The sequence below is a fragment of the Miniopterus natalensis genome, chromosome 4 (assembly GCF_054644295.1).
Source record: "Miniopterus natalensis isolate mMinNat1 chromosome 4, mMinNat1.hap1, whole genome shotgun sequence".
NCBI lineage: Eukaryota > Metazoa > Chordata > Mammalia > Chiroptera > Miniopteridae > Miniopterus > Miniopterus natalensis.
Genome location: NC_142084.1, coordinates 80,065,460 through 80,089,914, shown reverse-complemented (window position 1 = coordinate 80,089,914; position 24,455 = coordinate 80,065,460). Strand labels below are relative to the sequence as shown.

At 52.6% G+C, this 24,455-nt stretch overlaps 1 protein-coding gene across 3 annotated transcripts in view; it reads left to right on the top strand.

The window, feature by feature from the left end:
• Positions 1-24,455, top strand: part of CAMK2A (calcium/calmodulin dependent protein kinase II alpha) — a 57,128-nt gene that overhangs the window by 8,677 nt on the left and 23,996 nt on the right. For 2 of the 3 annotated variants that reach the window (XM_087816917.1, XM_087816918.1), the window contains exons 2-9: positions 6,065-6,159; positions 13,024-13,083; positions 17,766-17,820; positions 18,645-18,710; positions 18,826-18,898; positions 21,820-21,922; positions 23,188-23,271; positions 23,406-23,500. In XM_087816917.1, the coding sequence (XP_087673043.1) occupies positions 6,065-6,159; positions 13,024-13,083; positions 17,766-17,820; positions 18,645-18,710; positions 18,826-18,898; positions 21,820-21,922; positions 23,188-23,271; positions 23,406-23,500 (631 nt within the window). Of the gene's footprint in view, positions 1-6,064; positions 6,160-13,023; positions 13,084-17,765; positions 17,821-18,644; positions 18,711-18,825; positions 18,899-21,819; positions 21,923-23,187; positions 23,272-23,405; positions 23,501-24,455 lie in introns of those variants that run through there. The other variant, XM_087816919.1, reaches the window with a different exon arrangement.

Below are 24,455 nucleotides of genomic sequence, written 5' to 3'. Positions count from 1 at the left end.
CAGAGAGTGGGAGGTGGGAAGAGGAGGCGGCGGATGTCGGACACTTGTTCTGGAAGTTTGGCAGCAAGGAAGAGAGGAAGGAAGTGGCCCAGGCTGCCGAGTCGAGAGAAAGGTTCTTATTTTTATTTTTTTTATTTTTGGGGCAGGGCAATTTATTTTTCCAGAATGAGGGAGGTCTGGGTGTGTTGGAGGAAGCAGCCAATGAAGTGAAGACCCTAAAGACTCTCAGGACCCCTGACCACTGGACCCCCAAGGAGTACAGAGTGGAGGGAGGGGTTGGTGACTGTGCCATCTCCACAGGCCCCCATAAACAGTGTTCCTGTCTGCTGAGATCCACGGGCTCTGAGCACTCTGGGGAATGTCGAGGGTCCCTTTAGATGTTGGCAGTGACCAGTCTTGGGTAGCAGGAATCTCTTCCCATCCCTACGGTGCAGAGGCTCTCACAAATGGCCCAGAAGGAAATGGGGCTGGGACTCCTCATCTACATCTATCAAATAGGGAAACTGAGGCCCAGAAGGATAAGTGAGCTGGTAACCAAGCTGGGTAAGGACCCAGGTCTTTCCACTCCCCATTGAATGCTCCTGGTGCTGCACCTACCTGCCATGTCAGCATTTTGGGGTGTTTCAGGCCAGAGAAGGTGATGAGCCCCTGCAGGCTGGCAGCCAGCAATTCCCAGGGCACCATGCCTGCCAGGCAACCACAAAGCAATTTCCCAGTGTGATTCTTGCTTTTCACAGCCCATTAGCACGTTCCCACATTCTCAGCCATGCTGGACCCACTCTCACTGTGCGCCCTCTCCATCTGTCGGCTGGAGAGCCAGGCATGGCCTCCTCCCCGATCACGTTCGTGGCGCGCACACCCAGGGGCAGGCCGCTGTGCCTGGGGGAGCAGCCCCTTTCCCCTCCTCACCACGGCCCACCTCCTCTCCTAGCGTGCTTCTTCCCTGAGCTTGGCAAACAAAGCCCATTTTGTTTCTATTGATGCCAGCTGTTCTCATCACCTCGTAGGTAATGATGCCTATAAAAGGTGTTGTTTCCTGAGCATTTACTATACTCCAGGGACTGTGCTACCCCATTGCATACCTTATGATCTCATTGAATCCTTGGAAAGGCTGCACAGGGTGGGCACCGCTCTTATCTAATTTCTAGTAAGAACTTGCTAGTAAGCGGCTGAACCATGATTTGAACTCTGGGTGGTCTGGTTCTGGAGAGCCTGTTACCCGCATAGAACCTCACTACCCAATATGGGGTTGTTAGCCACAAACAGTGATTTTCAATGAGATACAATTAAAACTTCAGTCCTTCAGTCCTACTAGCCACGTTCAAGTGCTATAGTCACATGAAGCTAGCGACTACCACACCGGACAACACAGACTACTTCCAAGGTCACAGGATGTTCTGCTGGGTGGTGCCGGTGTAGAACGTTAAAGACCGAAGGGCCTCTGCTGTTTAGCTTCCTCCCCACCCCAATCCCATGCTGCGGATGAAGAAACTGAGGCCACATTGATGCCCATCCCCTGCCCAAGACCTCCCAGCACAACTGAGACCTGGGATTCCGTCCCCCCAGTGTCTGTCTGCCTCACACTCACCTCTCCTGCTCAAATTCCGTGACCCTCTTGATAACGTGGACACACACTTCACATGCAGGGTGACGCACCTGTGGTTCGGCACCCAGAACCACATGCGTCACGTGCACCAGGGAACTGACCGGCTGCCGACACACCTGTGGGCAGACACGTTTCCTTGACCCTTTCGCACCCAGGGACGCTTTCATAGGCACTCCCAGCACCCACCCGGGACACCCTGCACCCACACAGGGCCCTCCCACGCAGGCCTCATCCCTGCCCCTGGGGGCCCTGGTCACCCCCCCCCGCCCTCCCCACCCGGCCTCCCCTCTCCCACTCAGTCCTGTTTCCAAGATCCTGCCCACCCGCTTGCCGGCCACCTGCTCAGCTGGGCTGGGCGGCCGGGGGAGGAGTGGGCCGGCTCTTCTGTTTGCCAAGGCAGCTGCGCCCTGGCCACTCCTTCACGTAGGACAGGAATGCAGAAAAATGCCCTTCCGAGCAGAAGATAAAAGAGGGGGAAGTTAGGGCAGCAGGCTCGCTGCCCCCGCTCTCATTTTTGCAGCAGATTTTCCTCTGCCCCTTGTCTCCCTGATCTCAGTGCCTTGGCAGGCAGGGAGGAGCCTTCTCACCATGGGTGCAGATCTGAGGCTGCATAGGTAGAAAGAGGGGCTCCTTGGCTCAGGCCCTTCCTCGCCCCATTTGAGGCTTTATGTGCCTGGCACTGTGCCCAGAGTTTTGTCGGAGTTGTCTCCCTTAATTGCCCCAACATAGCCAGGAGGTAGGTACTATTATTGACCCCATTTTTTAGGAGGAGACAGAGAAGTGCAGTGCCAAGTTCAATATCACACAGTAGTTGGAGGTGAGTCATGATCGGACCACAGGGCTTTGTGAGCCCAGAGCCCCTGCTTCTGAGGGTCACACTTTCCTGCCTTTGGAGGAGTCAGAAGAGCACGTGCAGGTGACCTGGGTCCTATTCACAGCCTCACTAGGAATATGCCTGCTCACTGAGGCCTCAGTCTCCTGCTCTGTTAAATGGGAGATCAGAATTCCAACTGAGGGCCCAGAAGAAGCTTAGCAGTGAACGTGCATTGAAGGGAGGATGCCTCCCGTGTGTGCGAGGCCTGTGTCCTCTGGATAAGTAGCTCTGAACTGGTTTTGATAAACTCCTCCCTCTGAGCATCTGCTAAAAGCCATGCATCCTTGCCCCAGAAAAACAAAAACGCACATATCTCCACTCAGAGGTGCAGGATGTCCCTCGGGTGTACAGGACCACTATAGCCTCTACCTTTAGTTAGAACCGGGGACTTACTCAACTCGGGGCTGTGTTCTGAGGAGGAAGTTCAGCATGTCTCTTATTTTACAGGCGGGGCTCTGAGGACCTCAGTTCTTGGAACAGAGTCAGGTTCATGGGACCTGTGACTTCTCTGTGCTCAGAGCCCCATGTGGTGCTCCATCAATGCTGATTTCCAGGGCGGGGTAGGCATCAGGCAGGACATCCCCAGAAGGTGGGCAAGACAGTGCCAAGTTGGCCGGAGCAGCATGTTAAATTAAAATACAGATTCCCTGGTCCCACACTCAGAGGTACCGATTTCGTAGGTCTGAACAGGCCTTAGAATATGTATTTTTTAAAGACCCCCTCAAGGGATTCTGAAGCAGCCAGTTGGATAACCATTGATTTAAGGTCTTTACCTAGAATGGAATTTTATTTCTCTAGTGGAGAAATTATCTCCCTCCCTCCCATATTAACTGAACTCTAGCTTGAACTAAGCATGGACTGGATGCTGGTGAGCAGGACTGAACACAGTGCTGTATTTGGGAGTTTATAGCCTCCTTCCTTCCCTGCCCTTTCTCTCCCCAGAGTTCTCAGAATCTTTCCCAGAAGTGGCCACTTATACCATTCTCTCTCCTGGGCCTTTGAAAATCCCAGCTGAGCAGGGGACCTGAGCAGGGACCTGAAGCACTTCGGGTCCATCCCCTGCCTGGGGAGCATGGGCACCTTTGAGAGACACGTTGGGCCCTACTTCCTTCAGATGCCTGTTCCTGTTCCTGACACCCTGACTGAAAAATCCCCTGCCTGTCTTATTTCAGCCCCTCTCACTGTTGCTCAAATCTACCTCCTGTTCTTACAAGTGACATCTCTGGAGTCCCAGTTGATAGCAGACACTGGGTACCTGGGCACAGGGATGTGGAAAAGAAAGTTCAAGTCCTGGCCCTTGGGAGCTCACTGTCAGGTGGGAGAGACAGACCAGATGAGCAGCCACAGACCTGGGCTGGATGGGGAGGTACTCGGTGTCTGGGAGCGCACACGAGAGGCCTGTAACAGGAGGCTCCCCAGGGAGGGTGCCCGGGTCTCACTGCTTCTCTCCAGGTGCAGGACAGGCAGGGGCTGCCCACCCCAGGGAGGGGCCGTTGCTGTGCGAGACTATCCATCGGCCCTGAATTCTGGCTTTCTTCAGCTTTCCTAGCAGGTCATGTTTTCTAGTCTCTGGCCCCACTCCCAGCTCTTCCTTCTTCATTTTTCTCCACAGTGTCCCACCACTCCCTTCACACTCCCTTCATGCTGCCTGGACACAAAGCCAGTGACACGACGCCCGGGACGTGAGCGGAGAGGGCATCTGTGCCAGCCTGCTGGCTTCCTCAGTGCCTGCCAGTGTCCTCCCCTTTTCCCATCAGCCTCACCTTGGTGGCTGGAACCTGCTCGTATGCTTAGGAGGGGGGTCAAAGTTTGGAGGATATGATGGGGGGCGCCCACAGCAGGAAGTGGCAGACTCAGTGGTGGGGGAGACACCAAAAACCTGGGAACGCAAATATCTGAGTTCTAGAAACGGCCCTGCCTGGAATTCACTGTGTGACCTCAAGGAATTTATACTGAGCTATGCTGACCCTCAGTCTTGAGTCCCACTCCAGACTTAAGGAATCAGAATCTGCATTTTAGCAAGACACCCGGGTCATTTGTACGGACCTTAAAAATGGGGAAGCCTAGCCCTGCTGGTGTGGCTCAGTGGTTGAGTGTTGACCCATGAACCAAGTCTGATTCCCAGTCAGGGCACATGCCTGGGTCGGGGGCTCGATCCTTAGTAGGGGGTGTGCAGGAGGCAACCGATCGATATTTCTCGCTCATGGATGTTTCTATCTCTCTATCCCTCTCCCTTCCTCTCTTTCTAAAGTCAATAAAAACATATCTTTTAAAAAATAGGGAAGCCTGCCCCACAGACTTGCTTCTTGCCATTGGCCTGTGGTCAGGGTGGTAATGTTGGTGACCACAGTCATTGTCCAGCCCCTCAGGGGCTCCCTCAGTGATATGAAGGGGATGGACCAGACGACCTTTGTGGTAGAGGGTACAACATGGCACCTAGCTGCCAGATCTAGCCCTGAAACTAGTTTTGTTTGGCCAGATCCTATGTTTACATTTTAAAAAATATGGTGCCAGTATTTAAAAATTGAGAAAACTTATATAAACACTTCCTTTGAGTTCTCTTCAACCACCAATACTTTGAGGATAAAATTTCAGGAACCCCCTAAAACATATGAAAAGATGCCCAGAGTCACTGTTAGCATGAGGATTACAAATCAGGTCTACACTGTGTTGCCATTTCCCACCTGTCTCACTAGCAAAGATAGACAAGTTTGATGGCACCATGCTGGCAAGAGTGGAGGAAATGGTCCCCTTGGCAAAAGCTGGGAGAATGTCTAAGACTGCAAATCTCTCATTACCTATCAAAATTTTTGAACAACACCCACCCTTTGACCAAATAACACCGGCTCTAGAAATTTATCCACAAACACTTGCACATGTAGGATATGTAATTCTAATGCACACGTAGAAGATTAGTCATTGCAGCGCTGTTTGTAATAGCTACAGGTTGGAGCTGACCTAATTGCCCATCGACAGGAGATCGGCTCGGCAAATTACAGGACAGCCACATGACTGAATACAATATTGTGAGGAGCTCTTTGTGTAATGAGAGGAGGCTCGCTTAAATATCTCCTGGAAAATGGAGGGTGCAGAACAGCTTGCAGGGTCCAGTAGCATTTGTGTGGGGGAGTGTGTCTGTGGAAAGATGTTCTGGTAACACTGGCTGTCTCTGGGGAGGGGACCTCGGAGACAGGTCCAGTGGTGAGAGTCTTTTCACGATCTACACTTTTGTATCTTTTGAACTTTGAACCACGTCAATGTATTATCTACTCAAAGAACAAAAAACTAGAAACTTTCAGAGACCCAGATTCTGTGATTCTAATAATGTTTTATAGTTTGGTGAGCCTAACTTACTAGGACTCTGGAAGGCTCATCTCTCACGAGGCCGTTTCTAATAATCCATCGCCAGTGGTTCTCCTGGGTCTCCAGCCCTGCTCTGTCCCTGCATCGGCCGCAGCAGTCCTTGTGAGCTTGAGCAGCCCCACCTACCACAGTGCAGTTGCACAAACTCTAGCCTCCAGCGTCTCCTGGGGACACAGCCTTCGGGCCCAGCCTCACCTTCTTTCACTTCTCTGTCTTCCTAGGGGAGCCTTCTCGGTGGTTCGCAGGTGCGTGAAGGTGTTGGCTGGCCAGGAGTATGCTGCCAAGATCATCAACACCAAGAAACTCTCTGCCAGAGGTAGGTGGGAGATCCATGCCTTACCACCTTCGGGGCTCTCCTTCCCTTCACCCCTCCCTCTACCTCTTAGCTTAGAACCAGGGCCTGAGTCTGTCCCCATGGGTGATGCTGCTGGCAGGGGTGAGAGCTCTTCTTCCTGTGGGTATTATGAGAACAGACCCCTCCAATTTCCTTCCTTGAGGGATCTAGGCTGGAGGTCACAGAGTTTCTGATAGGCCAAGCTCTCTGCCTCGACACCCAGGTCAAGGCTAAGATGTCAGGTGAGACTTCCTCTCCCTGCTTTTCTGCCACTCGTCTCTGTTCTCACCTCCAGACCTCTGTACCTGCAGTTGCCTCTGCCTGGATGCCCTTACCTGGCTCCTTACAAGTCTGGCTCTTAATCAAGACCTTCAGTTCTCAGCTTAACGTCACATACTTTGAGAGACTTCCCTGGCCCCTAAATTTGAGGGCATCTCCCCCATTTTATATCTCTTATTACTATTCACTCTCCTGTGGCTTTCCGCCAACCTGGACTTGACCCATTTACTGGCTTTGTTCCTTGTTTAACATCCATCTTTCCTCTTCACTTTAAATTCCGAGAGGGTAAGGAGGGTCTCATTCCCTGCTCAGTACCTAGGACAGCGCCCCGTATATCCAAGGTGCTCAACCAGTGTCCGGCCAACTCCAGGCGCTCTGCTTCAGCCACACCAGTCTGATCTCTGGTTCCCAATCATCTCTAGGACAGTGATTTCCAAACCTGTCCTCGTATTGGAATCTCCTGGAGAGCTTCAAACATTCTTGATGTCCAGGTCCCACCCCCAGAGGTTGTGACTTAATTAGCCTGGGGTGTGACCTGGGTTTTGGAAAAGACCCCCAGGTAATTCTAATTTGGAAGTGATCCTAGACCAGCAGCAGCAGCATCACCAAGAGATTACTAAAAAGGCAAATTATTGATTCTAGACTTAAGAAATCAGTGTGCATTTAACAAGACACCCAGATGATTCAGGTGGACGTTAAAACTTGGGGAGGCTGCCTAGAGGTCTTGCTTCTTGGCTTTAGCATGTCATTAGGGCAGCAATGATGGTGACTGTGGTCAGTGTGTTGGGGAAAGTTACCTTCAAAGATTCAACCCCTGGTCTGAACGGTGTCTAAGCTACCTTGGGGGACCACTGGGTGGTGGAGGGAACTCTGGCGGGTGGTGGGTGCAGGTGTGAGCTGCGCAGCCCATGGCTTGTGCAGTGTGGGAGGCATCACATGCAGGGCTGGCATAGTGTCCAGGTGTTTGCCTGGCACAGGCAGCAGCTGTGTCTGTGCCAAGGCCCAGCAGGTGTGGGGCTCATGGAGGCTGGTACAGGATGTTCACACTGCCCCCTGCAGGCCTTCCAGCAGGCCCCGTGTTAGACCTCGTGTTGCTGTTTTTCATCTCTCAGGCTCAGTGTTGTTGGGAGCCCAGCACTTTCTCTTCATTACCAAAGTCCCCTGTAGGCAGACCAGTATCCTGCAGGGAGAAGAGGCTGGGTGGGCGGGGGAAGTTCTTTGAAAGCCCAGCTCCCCCCCCCCCCATTGGCACACACTCAGCATGAAAGCTGGTGCGGAAAGAAGGAGAGGGAGAGAACTGTCCTGTGAAAGATCTGGAGCCAGAGCCAGGGGCAGGGGCCAGGGTGGGCAGGATGGCCAGCCAGAGCCCTGCCTCACGTCCAGATGGTGGGACTGGCCTTGCTGTTGCTGTGTGACTAGTGGCAGTCTGGTGCCTTCTCTGTGCTTTGCATCTCTAATGATCAAGGGAGATGTCCCAATCCCTGAAAAATAGTGGGGGAAGGACTAGAGCCATGACTTGGGGTGACAGGCACCAAGGTCCTTCCGATGCTGGGGGCCTTGGCCCAGTTACACACACACACACACACACACACACACACACACACACACACACACACACACGTAAGAGGGAGAAGGGAGAGCAATTGCCTCTGTTTTAGAAGGTGACTAAGCATTCCTGGGCAGTGTATGCAATGGGCTGTGCCAGGCAGTAACTGCCATGCCCCTTCTTTTTGGAGATTTGTTGAACCTCTGACCTCCTGGGAGGAAAGTAGACCAGGCCTGGGTGAATATGATGGGAGTGGGAATATTCTTGGGGGAACCTTTCCAAAGAAACCTGCCAGCTGCCCAAGCTTTCTCCCCAGCGGGAGAGGCAAGCAAGCTCCTTTTTAGCTGGTTTCTTTGTTTGCCACTCAAGGTGCCTGGGGCGGGATGGTTTGAGACTATTTGGCAACACTCTCTAAGCTTCTCCTGCTGGCACTCCTGGTGGGGACCATACCCACCTGGGGCATCTCTCTAACCCCCAGGGAGCTGTGGCTTGCCCTTCCCCATCCAGGCAGCCTCTTCTATCCAGCGGTTCCCAAACCCAGGAGATATTTTTTGTATGTATTTTTAAACTAACCTTTTAAATAAAATACTCATATGATAAACAATTCCAAGAGACCATATAGACATGAAATGAAAGGTAATTTTGCCTGTCCCAGTCCCTGCCAAACCCCCTCGGGAGCCTTTATAGAAATGCAGCTGCCCTGGGTGGTTCTACCCCCGAGGGTTGGATTCCGTAGGTGAGGCCCGAGCTCCTGTGGCGTTGACAAAATCCTGTCAGCGAGTATCTAGCCCATGCTAACTCCCTGCCAGGGGCTCTGTGTGCTTTCCAGCCCCAGCTCACCAGGCCCACGCAGAGTTCATTAACACTGCGGTGCGTGTGGACGCAGCTGGTGCAGCCAGAGGTGACTGGCCTGGGTACAGCATCCTCCACAGGCCCCACTGAGGGGTCACTTCTCAGCTCCCTGGTGGCCAGTGTCAGGACCCGGGTGGGAATTAGAGCATGAGCTCATTCAGGCTGCCCCAGAGCTTTTGGTCCTCGTGAGGGAGCCTGTGGGGTGGCACCAAGACATCTTTCCCTTCCTCCCCATCCTCCTGTCACCCCTGCCTGGCACTCTGTCCTGATGATTATTTATCCAACCTCCCAGGATCCTGAGTCGTGTGGAGGCCCGGTGGAGGGTGGGGCATTGCCTGTTCCAGACTTGGAGGCCTATTTTCTCTCCTGGTTCCTGTGCCTCTGGTCAGAATCTCATAGCCCACCTGCCTGCTAGAGCGCAGCCCCTCTACAGACAGAGAGCCCTCCAAACTGCCTAATTGCACTCCCCCCAGGATTCCCCCGCCCCTTCTCTGTCCCACCTTGCCCTGCTGGCCTCAGAAACCTACCCCCAGAGTTTCTACCCACCCATGCCTGCTGAGCTCTGGGCAGGGCTGGCTCCCAAAACCCCAACATCCTGGAGGCCTACCCTCAGGGAGGGAGAGGGAAGGTTTACAGGTATGTTATGGGCATTGGGGGATGACCCTTCCAGGTACCCAGGCTTCCTTCAGATCTCTCACCATTGTGGGACTCTACTGAGCTGCATGGATTGGTTTAGCAATTAATCAATTATTAGAATGGGAGGCAATATAGTATAGTAATTATGGACATGGATTGAGATCCCAGCTCAGCCAGTTTTTAACTATGAGATCTTTGACAAGCTGAGCTCTAGGCCCTGGGAACGTGGCAGAGACCGACAGACAAGGTCTTGCTCTCATTGCACCTGTTTTCTAGGAAGGGGGACTAAAAAGAGCATTAAACACACAGATAAGCTGAGTAATCTCGGGAAGTGATGAGTGTTATGAAGAAAATAAGACAGGGTAATGGGGAAATAATGGGGCAGGAGGGTCACTCAGAACAAAAGAAGGAGGCAGCCATGAGAAGACCCAGGATAAGAGCATTTCAGGCAGAGGGCACAGCAAATGCAAAGGCCCTGAGGTGGGAAGGGCTCTATGTGCTTGAGCCCAAAAGGAGACCAATTTGGCTGGAGCTTCAAAGTCAAGATGAGGCAGGACCCAGCAGGGTCTTGCTGGCTGTACTGGGGAGTTTGGATTATATTAAAAGTACATTGGGGCCCGGCCGGGCGTGGCTCAGTGGTTGAGCGTCCACCTGGGATCCAGGCGATCGGGGTTCGATTCCCGGTCAGGGCACATGCCCGGGTTGTGGGCTCGATCAATGACTCTCTCATCATTGATGTTTCTATCTGTCTCTCCATCTCCTTTCCTCTCTCTGAAATCAATAAAGATGTATTAAAAAAAAAAAGTACATTGGGAAGCCGTGGGAGAGTTCAAAGCTCAGGAGTGACAGGATCTATTTTATATTTTAATAAGAAATCCTTGGCTGCTGAGGACTTTTGATGGGTGGGTATTAGAGGGTATGTCCAGGAGTAGATTCTCAGAGCTCTGAGTTCTAATAAGGCTGGAGCATTTTGATAAGTGATTTTGATAAAGGGACTGCTTCTTTATCGCTGTGCCTCAGTTTCCCCATCTACATAACAGAGCAAGGTCTCAGAGGTCAAGAGAAATACAATCCCTACACTTCCTGGGGTTTCCTGTATAGTGTTAGAAAATAAAAACATTTCAAACAGAGTTACAAAAATTATTGTATAACGTGTCTGTTTCCATTAAAGAAATTAATGCTTTTAGTACTGAAAGTTGCAGTGCAGTGGAATTGTACTATGCACAAGACCATTATAAGATTTATAAAAACAATTAGTTCCCAGCATTTCCAGCAGTGAGGTCTGGTAACCAGGCACGAGTTAGCTGCATGACCAACAGTTTCTTCTTTCAATCCTGGGTATAGCTCTGCTCCTGGGTAACCTCACATAGAGGAAACACGAGAATTCCGAATTTGCCCCTCCCCACATGCAGCCTCAGCCAGGAGGCCCCAGCCCCCCCTGCTAAGCCCAACTTTGACCTGCCTGTTTTCTAGTCCTGCTGGGGATGGAGGGATGGAGGGATGGAGGGATGGAGGGGCAGGGTACGGAGCAGGGCCTGGGGCCAGCCTTCCTCAGTCCACTGAGGGCCCTCCACCAGTAGATGGGGATTCCCCTCCTTCGCACTGGAATTGCCCTTCCCCCACTCTAGAGGCTAAGGAGGGAGGCAGGGAGGGAAGGGGAATTAGGGGGATACCCCTGGGCCCACCTTCCCTCCTTAGCCTGCAGCTGGTCTTTAGCTGGGGAGTTGAGCTTACACTCTATGAAAACTTGATTGGATTTAATTGCTTTGCTGATGGAAAAGCCACATTTCAGTATTGATCTTGGCTTCTGCTGCCTTTGGAGGGTGGCTGTGATTGCTTAATGGAGGGGGTGGGGCAAAGGGAGCTGGCCGCCAGGGGACAAGGGCTGAGGCTTCTCCACGCTCATCACCCTCCCTGGTGCCTACCTGCTCTGAAGGGGCCACTGGGAGACCAGGGTTCTAGCCCTAGCTCTGCCTCTGAGTGTCTGTGGGAGAACCCTCCCTTGGGCCTCGATTTTCCCCTTTGGGAATTTGGGGCAGGTAGAAGTGGTGGAGGTTTGTCAGGGAAAGGAGGAAAGCATAGCACAGGATTTTAAAGCTCACCCCTGGAGTCTGGCTGCCTGGGTACAATGCGTGGGTACAATGCGTGGCTACATTGCTCACTACGGGAGTGACTTTGGGAAGGCACTTAACCTCCTGGAACCTCTGTTTCTTCTTCTTAAAAGCCAGAATAGTAATTACACCTCCCTCAAAGGGTTGCGGTGAGGGTTTGAAATGCATACAAAGCTCTCTGCACAATGCCTAGAGCATGGTAAATATTCTACATTTGTAAATGGTCCCTGTTTTATTGGTGTTGCTTTTGAAAATCAAAGCATTAATGACTGAATTGTGAGTAAAGCATCAGAAAGGGAAGTGGGAAATACATTTCCAGTCCCAGTTCTGCCACCGATGAGGCCTCAGCTTCTCAGGCTGCAGTTTCCACATCTATAAAATGGGGACAGTGATGCCCACAGCTAGGGTTGCTGGGAGGACCGGAACGGGGTATGACTGTTTCTAGCAGCCTCAGAGTCAGAGACCAGAGGTGGCAGATCCTGACCAGGTGGGTGGGGAGGCCCAGGGGATTAGGACAAGCATCCGGGGAGGCAAGTGTGAGAGCTCTGGGTAAGCCACATATAAGTTCTATCCTGGAGATTCTTTGGGGCTCTCTGTGTCCTCTGCAGGGGAGGTGGCTTCTGCAAGTTAATACAGCTCTTCTGCAGAGAATACCCACTGCCTTAGAAATGTTCACTCATTCAATCTCTTGTTCTTTCATTCAGTTATTTTTTGAGTACCTACTATGTGCCAGGCATTTGGGTAGCTGCCAGGGGTATAACAGAGACCAAGGCCCCACCCTCAAGGGTAGAGATATCAATGAGCCATTGAGATATGCTGTGCAGGGGCCCTGAGAGCACAGAGGAGGGGTCCCCACCAGCCTGGCAATCAGGGCAGGCTGCCAGGAGAGGGGAGGATCTAAGGATGGGTAGGAGTGAGTGATGGCCAGTGAAGGACCAGTGGGAGGTTGAGGGAGAGCGTTCCAAGCTGAGAGAACCAGTGTGCCAAGGCCTCAAAGTGAGAAGTGAAGTTCATCAGTTTAGTCTGGCTGGAGTGCAGTGTGAGGGGCAGGGCTGGAGGAGGGCAGGGCTGGAGGAGGGGCATGGCGGGTGGTCCCCTCCTGGCGGGGTGGGGGGGGTCCTGGCTTTATGGAGTTTAGGTCTTATACAGGAAGAGGCTCAGGGATACCCTTCATTTGAGAGCCCTGGAGATTGGAGCCCAGAGAGGGGAAGGGTCTTCTGCATCATTGCAACCCTGGCCTCTCCTGCTGCATCTCACTGCCTCCCTGGACAACCCAGAGGCCCTGCCTGAAAGGCCAGCTCTTCCAGGGCCCAGGGGCTGCCCTGGGGGATGGAGCTCATTAGAAGCTGTAGGAGGGAGAGATGGAGCGGGTGGAGGTTCCTCCTCACCTGGGACTCACCTGGGCATCTATCTGTGTTTCAGACCATCAGAAGCTGGAGCGTGAAGCCCGCATCTGCCGTCTACTGAAGCACCCCAACATCGGTACATTCTTCAGGGACAAGTGAGGGGTGGGGTGTGGGGCTGGGCTCGGGTCCCCTGCCCCTCCTGGTGGGTTTTTGCTGATGGGGTGGGGAGGCAGTTGCTTTCTTCTCGGGATGGCGGCAAGAGAGATAGGAACAGGGGGTGTCTTTGATGGTTTCCACATTCCACAGAGACCAGCTTGGGTGGGGGGAAGGTGAAGAAGGGGCCCTTCCTCGCAGCCCACGCTGCCGGCAGCCTCCTTCAGAAAAGCTGTTTCAGGAAAACTCCCGAAGCCTTTCATCTCTTGAGAGAGATGAAAATAGGCCACGCTTGGCCTTGACCAGTGCAGCCCACTTCCCTCACCCACCCCCATGCTGAGTCAGCCTGGCACCGTGCCCCTGCCCACCCACTTAGACCTGTGGCTGGCCTGCCCCTTACAGGCAAGCTGCAAGGTGGCTCCTGCCCCCAGGATAGATGGAGTGCAGGCCATGTGGAGAGGTTGGGCCCAGGACAGGCCTCACCTCCCCTCTCCTCCCCAATCCCTGCACAGTTGGGGAGGCTGTGTCCCTACCCATCAGGTGAGTCAGAGAGGAAAAAGTACAGATTCTAGATATAGTTCTGTCAGGAAATGGCTGTGTGACCTTGGGTAGGAGCACTACCCTCTCTGAGCCACTTTCCCCCATCTTCACAAGGAGAGGGCTATCCAAACCACCTGGGCATTTTGTTAACAGGTAGATTGTGGCTCAACAGGTCTAGGTCTGGGTGGGGGCCAATATTTAGCATTTCTAACATGCTCTGAGGTGATGCCAAGGCTGCTGGTTCACAGACCACACTCTGAGGAACAAGGCCTGGCTGCTCTCTAAGGAGTATTCCAACTCTGACAGCGACCACACCTTCTCCCTCCAGGGAAGCATCTCTCTGTGCTCAGGGCCCCAAGGGTTAACTCTCCTGCTAAAGAGAAGCGCTCTGTCTGCTATTTATACCCAGGAGGCACCTCCCCTTCCCTGTGCCTGGGAAGGAGAGCAGGGCTGCACAAACAGCAGCTGGCGCTGGCGGGAGGGACTCTGGTTGGACCCTGGTCCCCAGTCTGCTTCTGGCCTCACTGTGTGGCCCCCTCCCAGCCTCCAGCTCCCCAACTGTATCATGGAGGAGCTTGTGAGTGATCTCTGGCTACAAAATTCCAAGGTTCTTTAAAGGAGGTATGAGTGAGTGAGTGAGTGTGTGTTGCTACTCCATCACAGCTGCCTCGGGTCAAAGCTCCCTCCTCCCCCTTGTGCCCCTTCCCCCTCTCAGTCCCAGCTCTAATGGGGAGCAGTAAGTTATGGGCCCTGGGGATGACAGACCATAGCTCTCTGTATCATTACCACCTGCTGATAGGGCAGACCCCAGAAGGCCCCCTCAGGGAGCAGGGGACGACCTGAGGGTTTAGCAGGTGATTTGGGGTGCCAGGCACTGTGTTGAGTGCTTTACCAGCACGATTGCAGTAATCCCCCACTGCTGTTAGGAGAGGAGGCTCAGAGAGGTTACAGAGTGTGCCCAAAGTTACACAGCTAATAAGAAGTGTTGCTGGGGGGTGAACCCAGCAAGCCTGACTTCAGAGTCTACTCTCAGTCATTCTATTTAGCTTCCCAAGTGGACCTCAGGCGTGTGCTGTCAGGGGGACATGTGGGTAAGGGAACAAGTACTACCCTTCACCTTCTAAGAAAAAAATGGCAACTGTTAGAAATATGGCAGGAATGTCAGAAACTTGTGAGTTCAGCTACATAAATGAAAACTAGGTTACAGAATTTTGGTTTATGAAAATATTTTAAAAAGTAAAAAAAGGGACAGTATAATTCAATGGGCATAGACACGCCGATTTCTGCACCAGGGGTCACACCGTTGCATAGCCTGTGGCCCTTGAATTCTGCCTTTCCTCTTGGGCTCTGGGCTGAGTTTGTTTTCAGGGAGACCTCTGCTGATGGGAGGGGAGGTTTTTATGTGAAAACAGCAGTGAAAGGAGAAGGCCTGTCTCTTGGACTCCGAGCGGTGATTCAGCTACCTCTTGGTGACTGAAACTGACTCCAATATTCTGCCATGGATGGGGGCTGGAATCCAGCCCATGTCCCTGTCACCTGGCTGCTCAGAGGAACAGCCTTTTATAATTAGCGCAAATGCACCACCTGAGCTAAAGTCAGCTGGAGAAACACCCCATCCCAATTCTGTCCATTCCCCTGAACCGTGAGGGCCTTCTCTAAAGGGGCCGGGGCTCCTGGTTAGAAGGTGACCTGGGACCCCAATCTCTTTGGAGCTCCCTGTAAATGGCTGTTGGGCAGCCCTGAAAGCCCTTTCTTACATGGTTCTGGCTGCAATGTGGCTACTCACCCTCAGGGAAGTCCAAACCTCTCATGCCCCACTGGAGCGGAGGAGACAGGAAGGAGCCGATCGCCAAGAGCCCACCTGGAGGAAGCTGGGGCAAGAAAAGGGTCTTTTTCAAAACTTGACCTTGATACACTAACAATGCAAGTTTATTGTACATAAATGAGAAGACAAGTAATTTTTAAAGTATCTCCTATAACTTCAGCATCTAGGGCTAACACTGCATGATTTTGCTTCCATGTGACAATTAGTGCCTGCACCTTCTCAAGTACACCTGCACACCTCTTCTCAGGTCAGGTTTCCTAGAAGAAGAGCCCAAGGTAGGGACTCAGGTGCTTGTGCTCCCAGAGGACACCTGTAAGGGATGGGGGTGGGGGGGGAAGCAGGAGGGAAAAGGGGAAGGAATGTGGCCTGAGGCCAGGTACAACTTTGACTTGATCCCAGGTGGGGTGTGTGTGTGTGTGTGCAGTGGGGAGGCCTCTGGAGCATAAGTCCCATCTTGGAGTTGTCCCTCCTTAAGGCAAGGAGACTGGGCCTCTGCAGCAACCTTGCCTCCCCACGTTACCTGCAGGCATTAGTTGAAGGCTGCAGGTAATCTGGTGGGCAGGGTGGCTCCATCACCAGTGGGCAATTCCCCAGAAAAACTAGAGCAGCTGTGAGCAGCCAACCTTCCCAGCAGCTGCAGGTGGCTGCACTGTCTTACCAAGGGGGGTCTGGGCAGGGCCTCAATGTAGGGTTGCTACAGTCTGCACACAAAAAACACAGGATACTCAGTTCAATACACATATACCTTTTCAAAATTAAGCCTGCATTTGCTTTGAAATGCATTCAAAAATTAAAATTGATGAATGGATGGAGGGATGGATAGACATGTAGTAAGACAAGTATAAGAAAACATTAATGATAGGACCCAGGTGGTGGGCACATGGGTGGCCACTTGACTGTATGTTTGAAATTTTTTATAATAAAATGTTGATTAAAAAAATCAAAGCAGGATTATACTATATATACTTTTAGTATATATAGTATAATCCTATACTATAGGATTTTTAGTTTTGCTTTAAGATAGATTTAAAACATTTTTCAGACATTATTTATAATACATGTATCATCATTTAAGAATTCAATTTTTGTGTGCCCCTTTCCTCCTGCTCCATCTCTGGTCTCCATCTCCCCTTCCCCCATAGTAGGCACCTAGTCCCAGGTATTTGATGCCTGTTTCTCCAAACTTTATATGCAAATTTGAGAGCCATAAGGAATTTAGGGGACTCAGTATTGAGTCAAAAATCCATGTGCATGGCCAGAATTCCATGGCATTAGGGTTTACAGTGAAAAGTAAGTCTCACCTATCCATGACCCCTGCTCCCCCAATTACACCCCAAGGCACCCCAATGCCCACATCTCCATGTCCCCGAGACTAATGACATATACAGGCTTCAATGCATCTTGAAAAAATGACGATGCACACTGTTTCGCATTTTGCTTTTCACTAAACAGCGTAATTGAGAGCCGATTCCAAACCAGTGAATAGATAACTGCTGCATGATCTTCACAGCTGTGTAATTTTCTATCGTGAGACGCATTATAATCCTCTGGCCTGCACCCCCTCTGCGCACATTTTCAGCTGTGGCGCAGGAGAGGATGTGAACCTGTCCAGGGAGAACTTGCCCTTGGCTGGCAGGGTGCAGGGCCTGGAGTCAGCCCCAGACCTCTGGCCCTTTCTTTCAGAAGCGCAGGGAATAATTTTGGAGGCTCTGGGCTCCTGGGAAGCTGGCTCTGTTCTTGGTAAATGAGGTATGAAGGGATGGCAGTTTTTTAGCATGCCAGAACTTGGGGACTGCTGTCACTGCTGCCCCCACCGGCCTATTGTCTGCTCAGACCTGGAAGCAGATCAGGGATATTCACTTGGGGCCAGCACCGACTGAGCACTGACTGTGTGCCTCCAAGTCCAAGAGTCTCACTCTCATTGTCCAGGCAAGGAAAGAGAGGCTCAAAAAGGTGTAGCAACTTGCCCAAAGTCACACAGCTAGCAAGTGGCAGAGATCTGAGCCTCAGGCTCATTCTATGGTGCTCATTTGCCCAGAAAGGAAACTGAGGGTTGGAGCCAGGAGTGGACCAAGCTTTGACCAAAAATGGGGTCTGTTGTTTTTAAGCCCAGGCCCCTTTGGGCAGTGCCTGAAGTCAGCGAGCCCCTGTTCACCTGCATTTGTCAAAGCACCTGGTACCTAGCGTGTGCTCAGTGACCGTCTGGAAATTGCAATGTTGGCTGTTGGGAGGATGAGAGGAAGGGCAGGGTGGGGACCAGTGTGCTCTGGTGTAACTGGCCGCCTTGGCTCCTCCCACAGTCCGGCTCCACGACAGCATCTCTGAGGAGGGACACCATTACCTGATCTTCGACCTGTGAGTTTGGGCCCACCCTGGGATGCACAGTGCATATCAGGGCAGCCTGAACAGCGATGGCCTGTCTGGGTCCCTTGGCCTGAGGGGTCCGAAATGGCCCCAGATGGGGCCGAACCCTCCATGCTGAGGGAGTTTCCCAGATGTGATAGCTTTGCTCCCTAGCATTGCACGTTGGTGTTCCTGAAACACCAGCACAGTTAGTTTCATTTCTACTTGTGGCCACTGGTGATATAAAGTTTCCTTTTGGAATAATGTTAAAATTTTGAAAGTGGGTTGATTGAATGAAAAGCGATAATTCAGTGAGAGGCCTGGGTGGTTCCTGGATTGGCAGAGAGGCTCGGTAACAACACTGGTCTCATCTATAAAGACACAGCCCTGGAGATGTTTGTTGATAGTGGGGGAGGCTGTGCATGTGGGGGGACAGTGGTATGTGGGAAATCTTGGAGCCTTCTGCTCAATTGTGCTGTGAACCTAAGTCTACTCTAAAAATAAAGTATTAAAAAAACCCCCCAAGACCTGGCCCTTGGGCTTCTGGGAATCTGATGAATCCTAGTGATGTGTCCTGAGGGTCCCACCCTAATCTCAGCCTGGGCCCGGGGTGGGGGGTGGGGAGAAGAGCCTGGGATGGAGGGGAGGGAAGTTAGTAGAAGGGTGGGTCAGAAGTCAGGAAGAGGGTTGTAGCAGGGGACACCCCTATGATCCCTGGGGCCCTTTGGGGCTGAGTCTCTGAGGCCCCCAGGCCCTCCCTTGGCTCCCTGGACACTCTTCCAGAAGAGGTGGCACCTGGGGCCTCTGTGGGAGGGTGACTGTGCCTGTCTTCCCAGGGTCACCGGTGGGGAGCTGTTTGAGGACATCGTGGCCCGGGAGTATTACAGTGAGGCTGATGCCAGGTGAGTTCCAGGTGTGGCCTGGCAATGGCACCCAGGGTGGGGCAGGGCATCTCACCTGCCAGCTTCCCAGGGGAGGGCTGTCTTCACACCGTGACCCTTGCCTTTCTCTCCCCAGTCACTGTATCCAGCAGATCCTGGAGGCCGTGCTGCACTGCCACCAGATGGGAGTGGTGCACCGGGACCTGAAGGTGAGCGACCAGCCCAAGGGTGCAGCTCACCAGGGAGCCTGCTCCTCTGTCCCCTGCCCTTCCCTCCATCTGCAGAACCACTGGTGTTGTCAGATTCCCTTTACTTTCCCATTGTTGGGCTGGATGGAGAATATTTCCCTCACTGTTCAGATAAGGAAACTGCCTTAGGGAGGCTGAGCACCTGGGCTTGGGACCCAGACCTTCTGACTCCCAGCCCCACACGCTTTGTGCCAGGCCAGGTGAGACGCGGTTAGAATGCCAACACTGGCTATGGCCTGGTCCAAGTCCCAGCTGGGTCACTTTCTAGCTTCACAATGTCAGCTTCTTTACAGTGGGGGTTGCCATAGCAACCTCTGCACAAGTTAGTGAGGATGTCAAAGTAGACAGCACAGTGCCTGGTACACAGACCCATTGTTACTCTTGTTTCCAGGTCTCTGGCCAGACTGCAGACTGCAAGGTGGGGGGCAGGGGGAGAATAAACACAGTCCTTGAGCCCTTGAAGTGCTCTCTCTTCCCACCTGATGAAGGAGACGGGCAGGACAAGGAGGTGTGGAGTCCAGGGTTGGCATCAGCCGCACGGTCTTGCCCAGTCAGCACAAATCTGCAGCTCTGCTCTGCTGGGCCTCACGGTCTCAGCAGCTGGTAGCTTGAAACATCAGTGCCTTTTTTGCAGAGCAGGAAAGTAGGCCTAAAGAGTCCCAGGGATTTGCCTGAGAACATGCAGTTCAGTCATGCCTGAGCTAAGACTGCAGCCCTGGCCTCTGACCTGAGATCCCAGGCCCTGGGGGGAGGTCTGTGGCTAAAAAACCACTCAATACAGCTCCTGTTTCTGCAGTAGCCCCTTCTAGGTAACCCTGCTGGGTATCCATCAAACCTCTGCTTTTCAGTCTTTAGTGACCTTGAACTCACTTCTTACAGGTAGCCCCCTGCACCACTGGGACATGCTCCTTCATTCTTCCTTGCACTGGAAGTTTCCCCACGAACCCCAGTTCTACCCTTTGGGACCACACAAATCGAGCCTTGAGCTTAGAGCCGCCCTAGAGGCACCTGGGTGGCTTTGTAGTAGCTCCTGGGTCATCTACAAGCTGTTTTCCATTTCCACCCAGGATAGGGCTTCTAGGTCCTTCTCACCCTGGGCACCCTCCAGTCAGTCCAGGTCCCTCTTTGAGGTGAAATGCTCTGAGCAGAACCCCTGCCCACCTCTTACTGTCATGAGTAGTCCGTGGCTCCTCACCTTAATGCAGGTGAGCTCCCTGTGGCTCAGTCTAGACTCACAGGCAAGAAGGTCTCTGGCCAGACTGCAGGGTGGCGCTCCCCGAAGGCCTGTTCCCATTATAACTACAGCCCCTACGCGGGAGGAAGGAGGAGAGGCAGCACAAATTTAGGCCACTCTGGATAGAATAATTAGTGGCACATCCATCAAATCAGGGCAGGACTGCGACTGAGACTTAGGGCACGTTGGGAACAGTCCCCAGAGGACAAAAAGGACCTTAACAAGCTATATTTGTTTGCGGCCCATCTAGCTTTGGGCAGTGAAAGGTCAGATGTGGGACCCCCTTGGAAATCCCAGTGGGGAAGGGGATCCCCACCTCCTCCCCAAGCAGGAAATATGTGTGCTGATGCTTATCAGGCCCTTGCTGTTGGCCTCTATGAGGTACTTTATGTGGATGACTGAAATCAATTTGTCTGCCACCCCATGATATAGGCACTATCCCCGTTTTTCTGGGTGGAGACTAAAGCTTAGAGAAGTGAAATACTTTATCCAAATTTCACAGCTGGAATCAGAGGCTGGGGCTATCTAGCTGGAAAGTCCACACTCTTAACTCTTCTCTGTCCTGACTGGGGCGATTTCCTGTCCTCCAGACCCAGTAGAAGACAGCAGCCTCAACATCCCAGAGGCCAGGAGGCATGTCTGAGGCCCCCCACAACCTCCCTCCCCCATCCTCTGTCTCTCAGCTTAGAGTGGTTAAGAGCATGGCTTGGGATCCAGACTGTGCCTCGATTCTGGATCTCTCTCTTACCAGCTGTGTGATCTTTCTCCAGTCACTTTACCTCTCTGAGCCTCAGTTTCCTCCTCTTTCTACACCTGACAAATATTTACTAAGTGCCTGATAAGTGTGGGCTACTGTCTTAGGTGCTGGTGATACAGTGGTGGACAGGACAGATAACTCGTATGTTACAGGGTGACAGAGAATAAACAAGCACATAGACAAATGGGGAAACACATTACAAATTGTAATGAGATCGATGAAGGTAACAAAAAGGAGCTAAGACAGAAGAAACCTGGGGACTCTTCCTTTAGATAGAGTAGTCATGGAGGGCTTCTTGGAAGAGGTGACATGAAGGTGAGGGCCAGATGACAAGAAGGGGCCAGCCCTGTGAAGCACAGAAGGAGAACAAATTAGGCAAGGAGAACAAGAAGTGCAAAGGCCCTGAGGTAGGAACAAGCATGACCGTTGCAGGGGATATAAGAAGGCCACTGTAGGGAATGGGGATAATTATGCCTACCCCAAGGAGCTGTTGAGATGATAAATGAGGTGATGTATGCAAAACACTTAGCCTAGTGACTGGCACAAAGTAGGGGTACAGTAGATGTTGCTTCTTTTTTCTTATTGTGGTGGTGGCTGTCCCCCAACCCCCACCTCCCGCCCTCACCTCAGCCCCAGCTCCAGACCCTGAGGGAATCAGGAAGGAGGGGATGACTGGCGGAGGGCCTTCCTGCTGCAGAAGACAGAGGACTTGCAGTGGGGTAGTCCTCTCTCTGGGGTCTAAGCTCAGGGTCCCGGGGTTGGAGATTATCCAGCTGTGCCACCTATCAGCCAGGTCCACCTATAACCTCACCTGAAGGTGAGGTTCTGAATCTGCTCACTGTCCTCTGGCCTTTCCTCCCACTTTCCGCTCTTCTCTCTGGTCCTGGGAAGCCGGAGAATCTGCTGCTGGCCTCCAAGCTCAAGGGTGCTGCGGTGAAGCTGGCGGACTTTGGCCTGGCCATAGAGGTGGAGGGGGAGCAGCAGGCATGGTTTGGTGAGTGGGGGCGGGGGAGGCAGGGGTGTTGGGGGCCAGCCTTGTGTTGACATGCTGGCCTCTAGGAACCCTCTGCCCGAACAGGGGCAGGTTGGAGATGGTGTGGCACTAGCGAGAGCTCAGGTAGCAGAGTTAGAGGTCACTCCCACCCAGCCTCTCGGTCAGTGGGTGTTGCCCCTCTCCCTGGGTCCCAGTGCAGGGACACAGTTATCACTCAAGCGGTGCATAGCTTCTTCACATGCATGAACACTGTCATGTTGGCTAGAGGGTTCTATGAGTTTCCCTGGCATCCTGAGTGCTAGAGATTATTACCCCTACTTCACAGCTGAGGAACAGAAGCTAAGAAACCTGGCAAAAGCCAAGGGAGGTTAGAAGGGGTAGAGCCAGGCTTTAAGCTCAGATGATCCAACATGCTCTGAAATTTGGGCATAAATGAGTCTTTTTAGCTATCTGGGGATATTTTCTAGTGAGCAATACTGATCAGTGGTTAAGAACCAAAGCTCTAGGTTCAAATCCGGCCTCTGCTACATGTGAGCCTGTGACTGGGCTTCGTTTCACCTCTCCTAGCCTGTTTTCTCATTTGTAAAATGGGGATAGTAATTGGGTGTTCCTCAGGGCTGTGTGAGGGTTAAATGAGGTCAGGCATGGAAAGCGCTCAGCCCTGCTAAGCACACACACTCAATAAACAGGAACTATCCTGACGATTACTTGTTAAAATATTTGGGGTGTCCATTATTTCAATTGATTCTCCCAACAATGCTGGGAGGTATTTAAGATAGGAATCCCTAATCCCTCATTTGACAGATGAGGAAACTGACCCCTAGAAAAAAGACCTACCCAAGGGATTTAGGATAAAGCCAGAGCTAGGGACAGGCTCCCAGAAGGGGTGGGAAGTGGGCAGAGGTTCAGCTCAGCTTGGGGCTGACGTGGCAAGGACATTTTATCTTGAGTACCACCAGCAATTGATTGGTAGTGGCTGCTAGGAGGATTGTGCTGGAAGTTTATGGTGCTGAGTCAGGACCCCATGGGAAGGGCTCTGGGACTGATCAATGATTTCTGCCATAGGCTCTGGAATGGGAGTGGTGACCAGGGTACTATGTACTTATCTACCCTGGTCTAGAGGTGTTGCTGGCCCCGTCTGAGGGCAGGGGGCATTTTTGCCATCTCCAGGGCAACCTGCATCCCTCTTCCAGCAGGACCTTGCTCTGGTTTACTTACGCACCACCCTCTGTGTGTGTCTGCCTGTCTGTGTGTCTGGGGAGCAGGGTTCGCAGGGACACCTGGATACCTCTCTCCAGAAGTGCTGCGGAAGGACCCGTATGGGAAGCCTGTGGATCTGTGGGCCTGCGGTGAGTCCTTCCAAAGGCCTCTGGCTCCCCCTGGCCACCTGCACCTCTGCGCCCTCTCTCTTCTTTCTCATCACTCCCCTCCTGCATTGCTCCCCCTCACAAGGGGTTGATGCTCCTCCTGGTGCTCTCCCCAGGGGTCATCCTGTACATCCTGCTAGTTGGGTATCCCCCATTCTGGGATGAAGACCAGCACCGCTTGTACCAGCAGATCAAAGCCGGCGCCTATGATGTGAGTGTCACTCCTCTCTCCAGCCTCCCTGCCATCCCCTGGGCTCCTTCCAGTGAAAATCAATGCCCAGTGAGGTCAGGACCCTAGGACGCCCCCCTTTCGCCCTCCCAGCTCTTCTCGGTCTCCTTGCCACTCTCTAGTGGTGGGGCAGGGGGTGGACGGCAGGCTGAGCTTGAGGGCTGACTGAGGCCAGGCGAGGGGCTGTGACCGGGCCTCTAAGTGATGGGGTTTAGCCCATGGGGCCCCAGAGGGCAGAAGCAGCAGCAAAGTACTGCGAGAGGTGGGGGGGCAGGCCCCGGGAACCGGATTCCCTCTATAGATATAGACAGATCCAGCCATCTATCTATACATATACACACAGATAATAATAGCTAGCACTCGTATAGCACTCTTCTAAAGGCCTTCTATAGATTATTACAATTAATCCTCAAACCGATCTATGACATAGGTACTGTTATCCTCGTTTTACAGGTGAGGCACAGAGAGGTTCAATAACTGCCCAGATCATACAGCTAAGAAACGGTAGAGCTGGGATATGAACTCAGGCAGCCTGGCTCTAGAGTCTGTGCTTCTAACTACCAAACTATACTGCTTTTCTACATGGCTGATTTCTGTAAACCTATGTCCCAGGTGTTTTATACCACACTTAATCCTCACAACACCTCCAGGGACAGCTCAAGGGTGACTCGTCCAAGGCACCCAGCCCAGGAAGCAGCCTTGCGACCCGAAGTCTGGGCTATAACCACAGGCCTGCGGCTCTCCAGATAAGGCACAGCCTCAGAATAGCAGAGGCAGGCCTCCTTTCCCTCTGGCCGCTGTTCAGATTTGTCCTGGGGCCAGGGGGCCCTGCCCCAGCTCCTCCTGGTTGTGGATGCCCAAGTGGACAGGCAGTAGGACCCCTGCCTGCTCCCCTGCCAGTCAGGGGCTGGGGGATCGCAGGGGTGGCCTGGGGTAG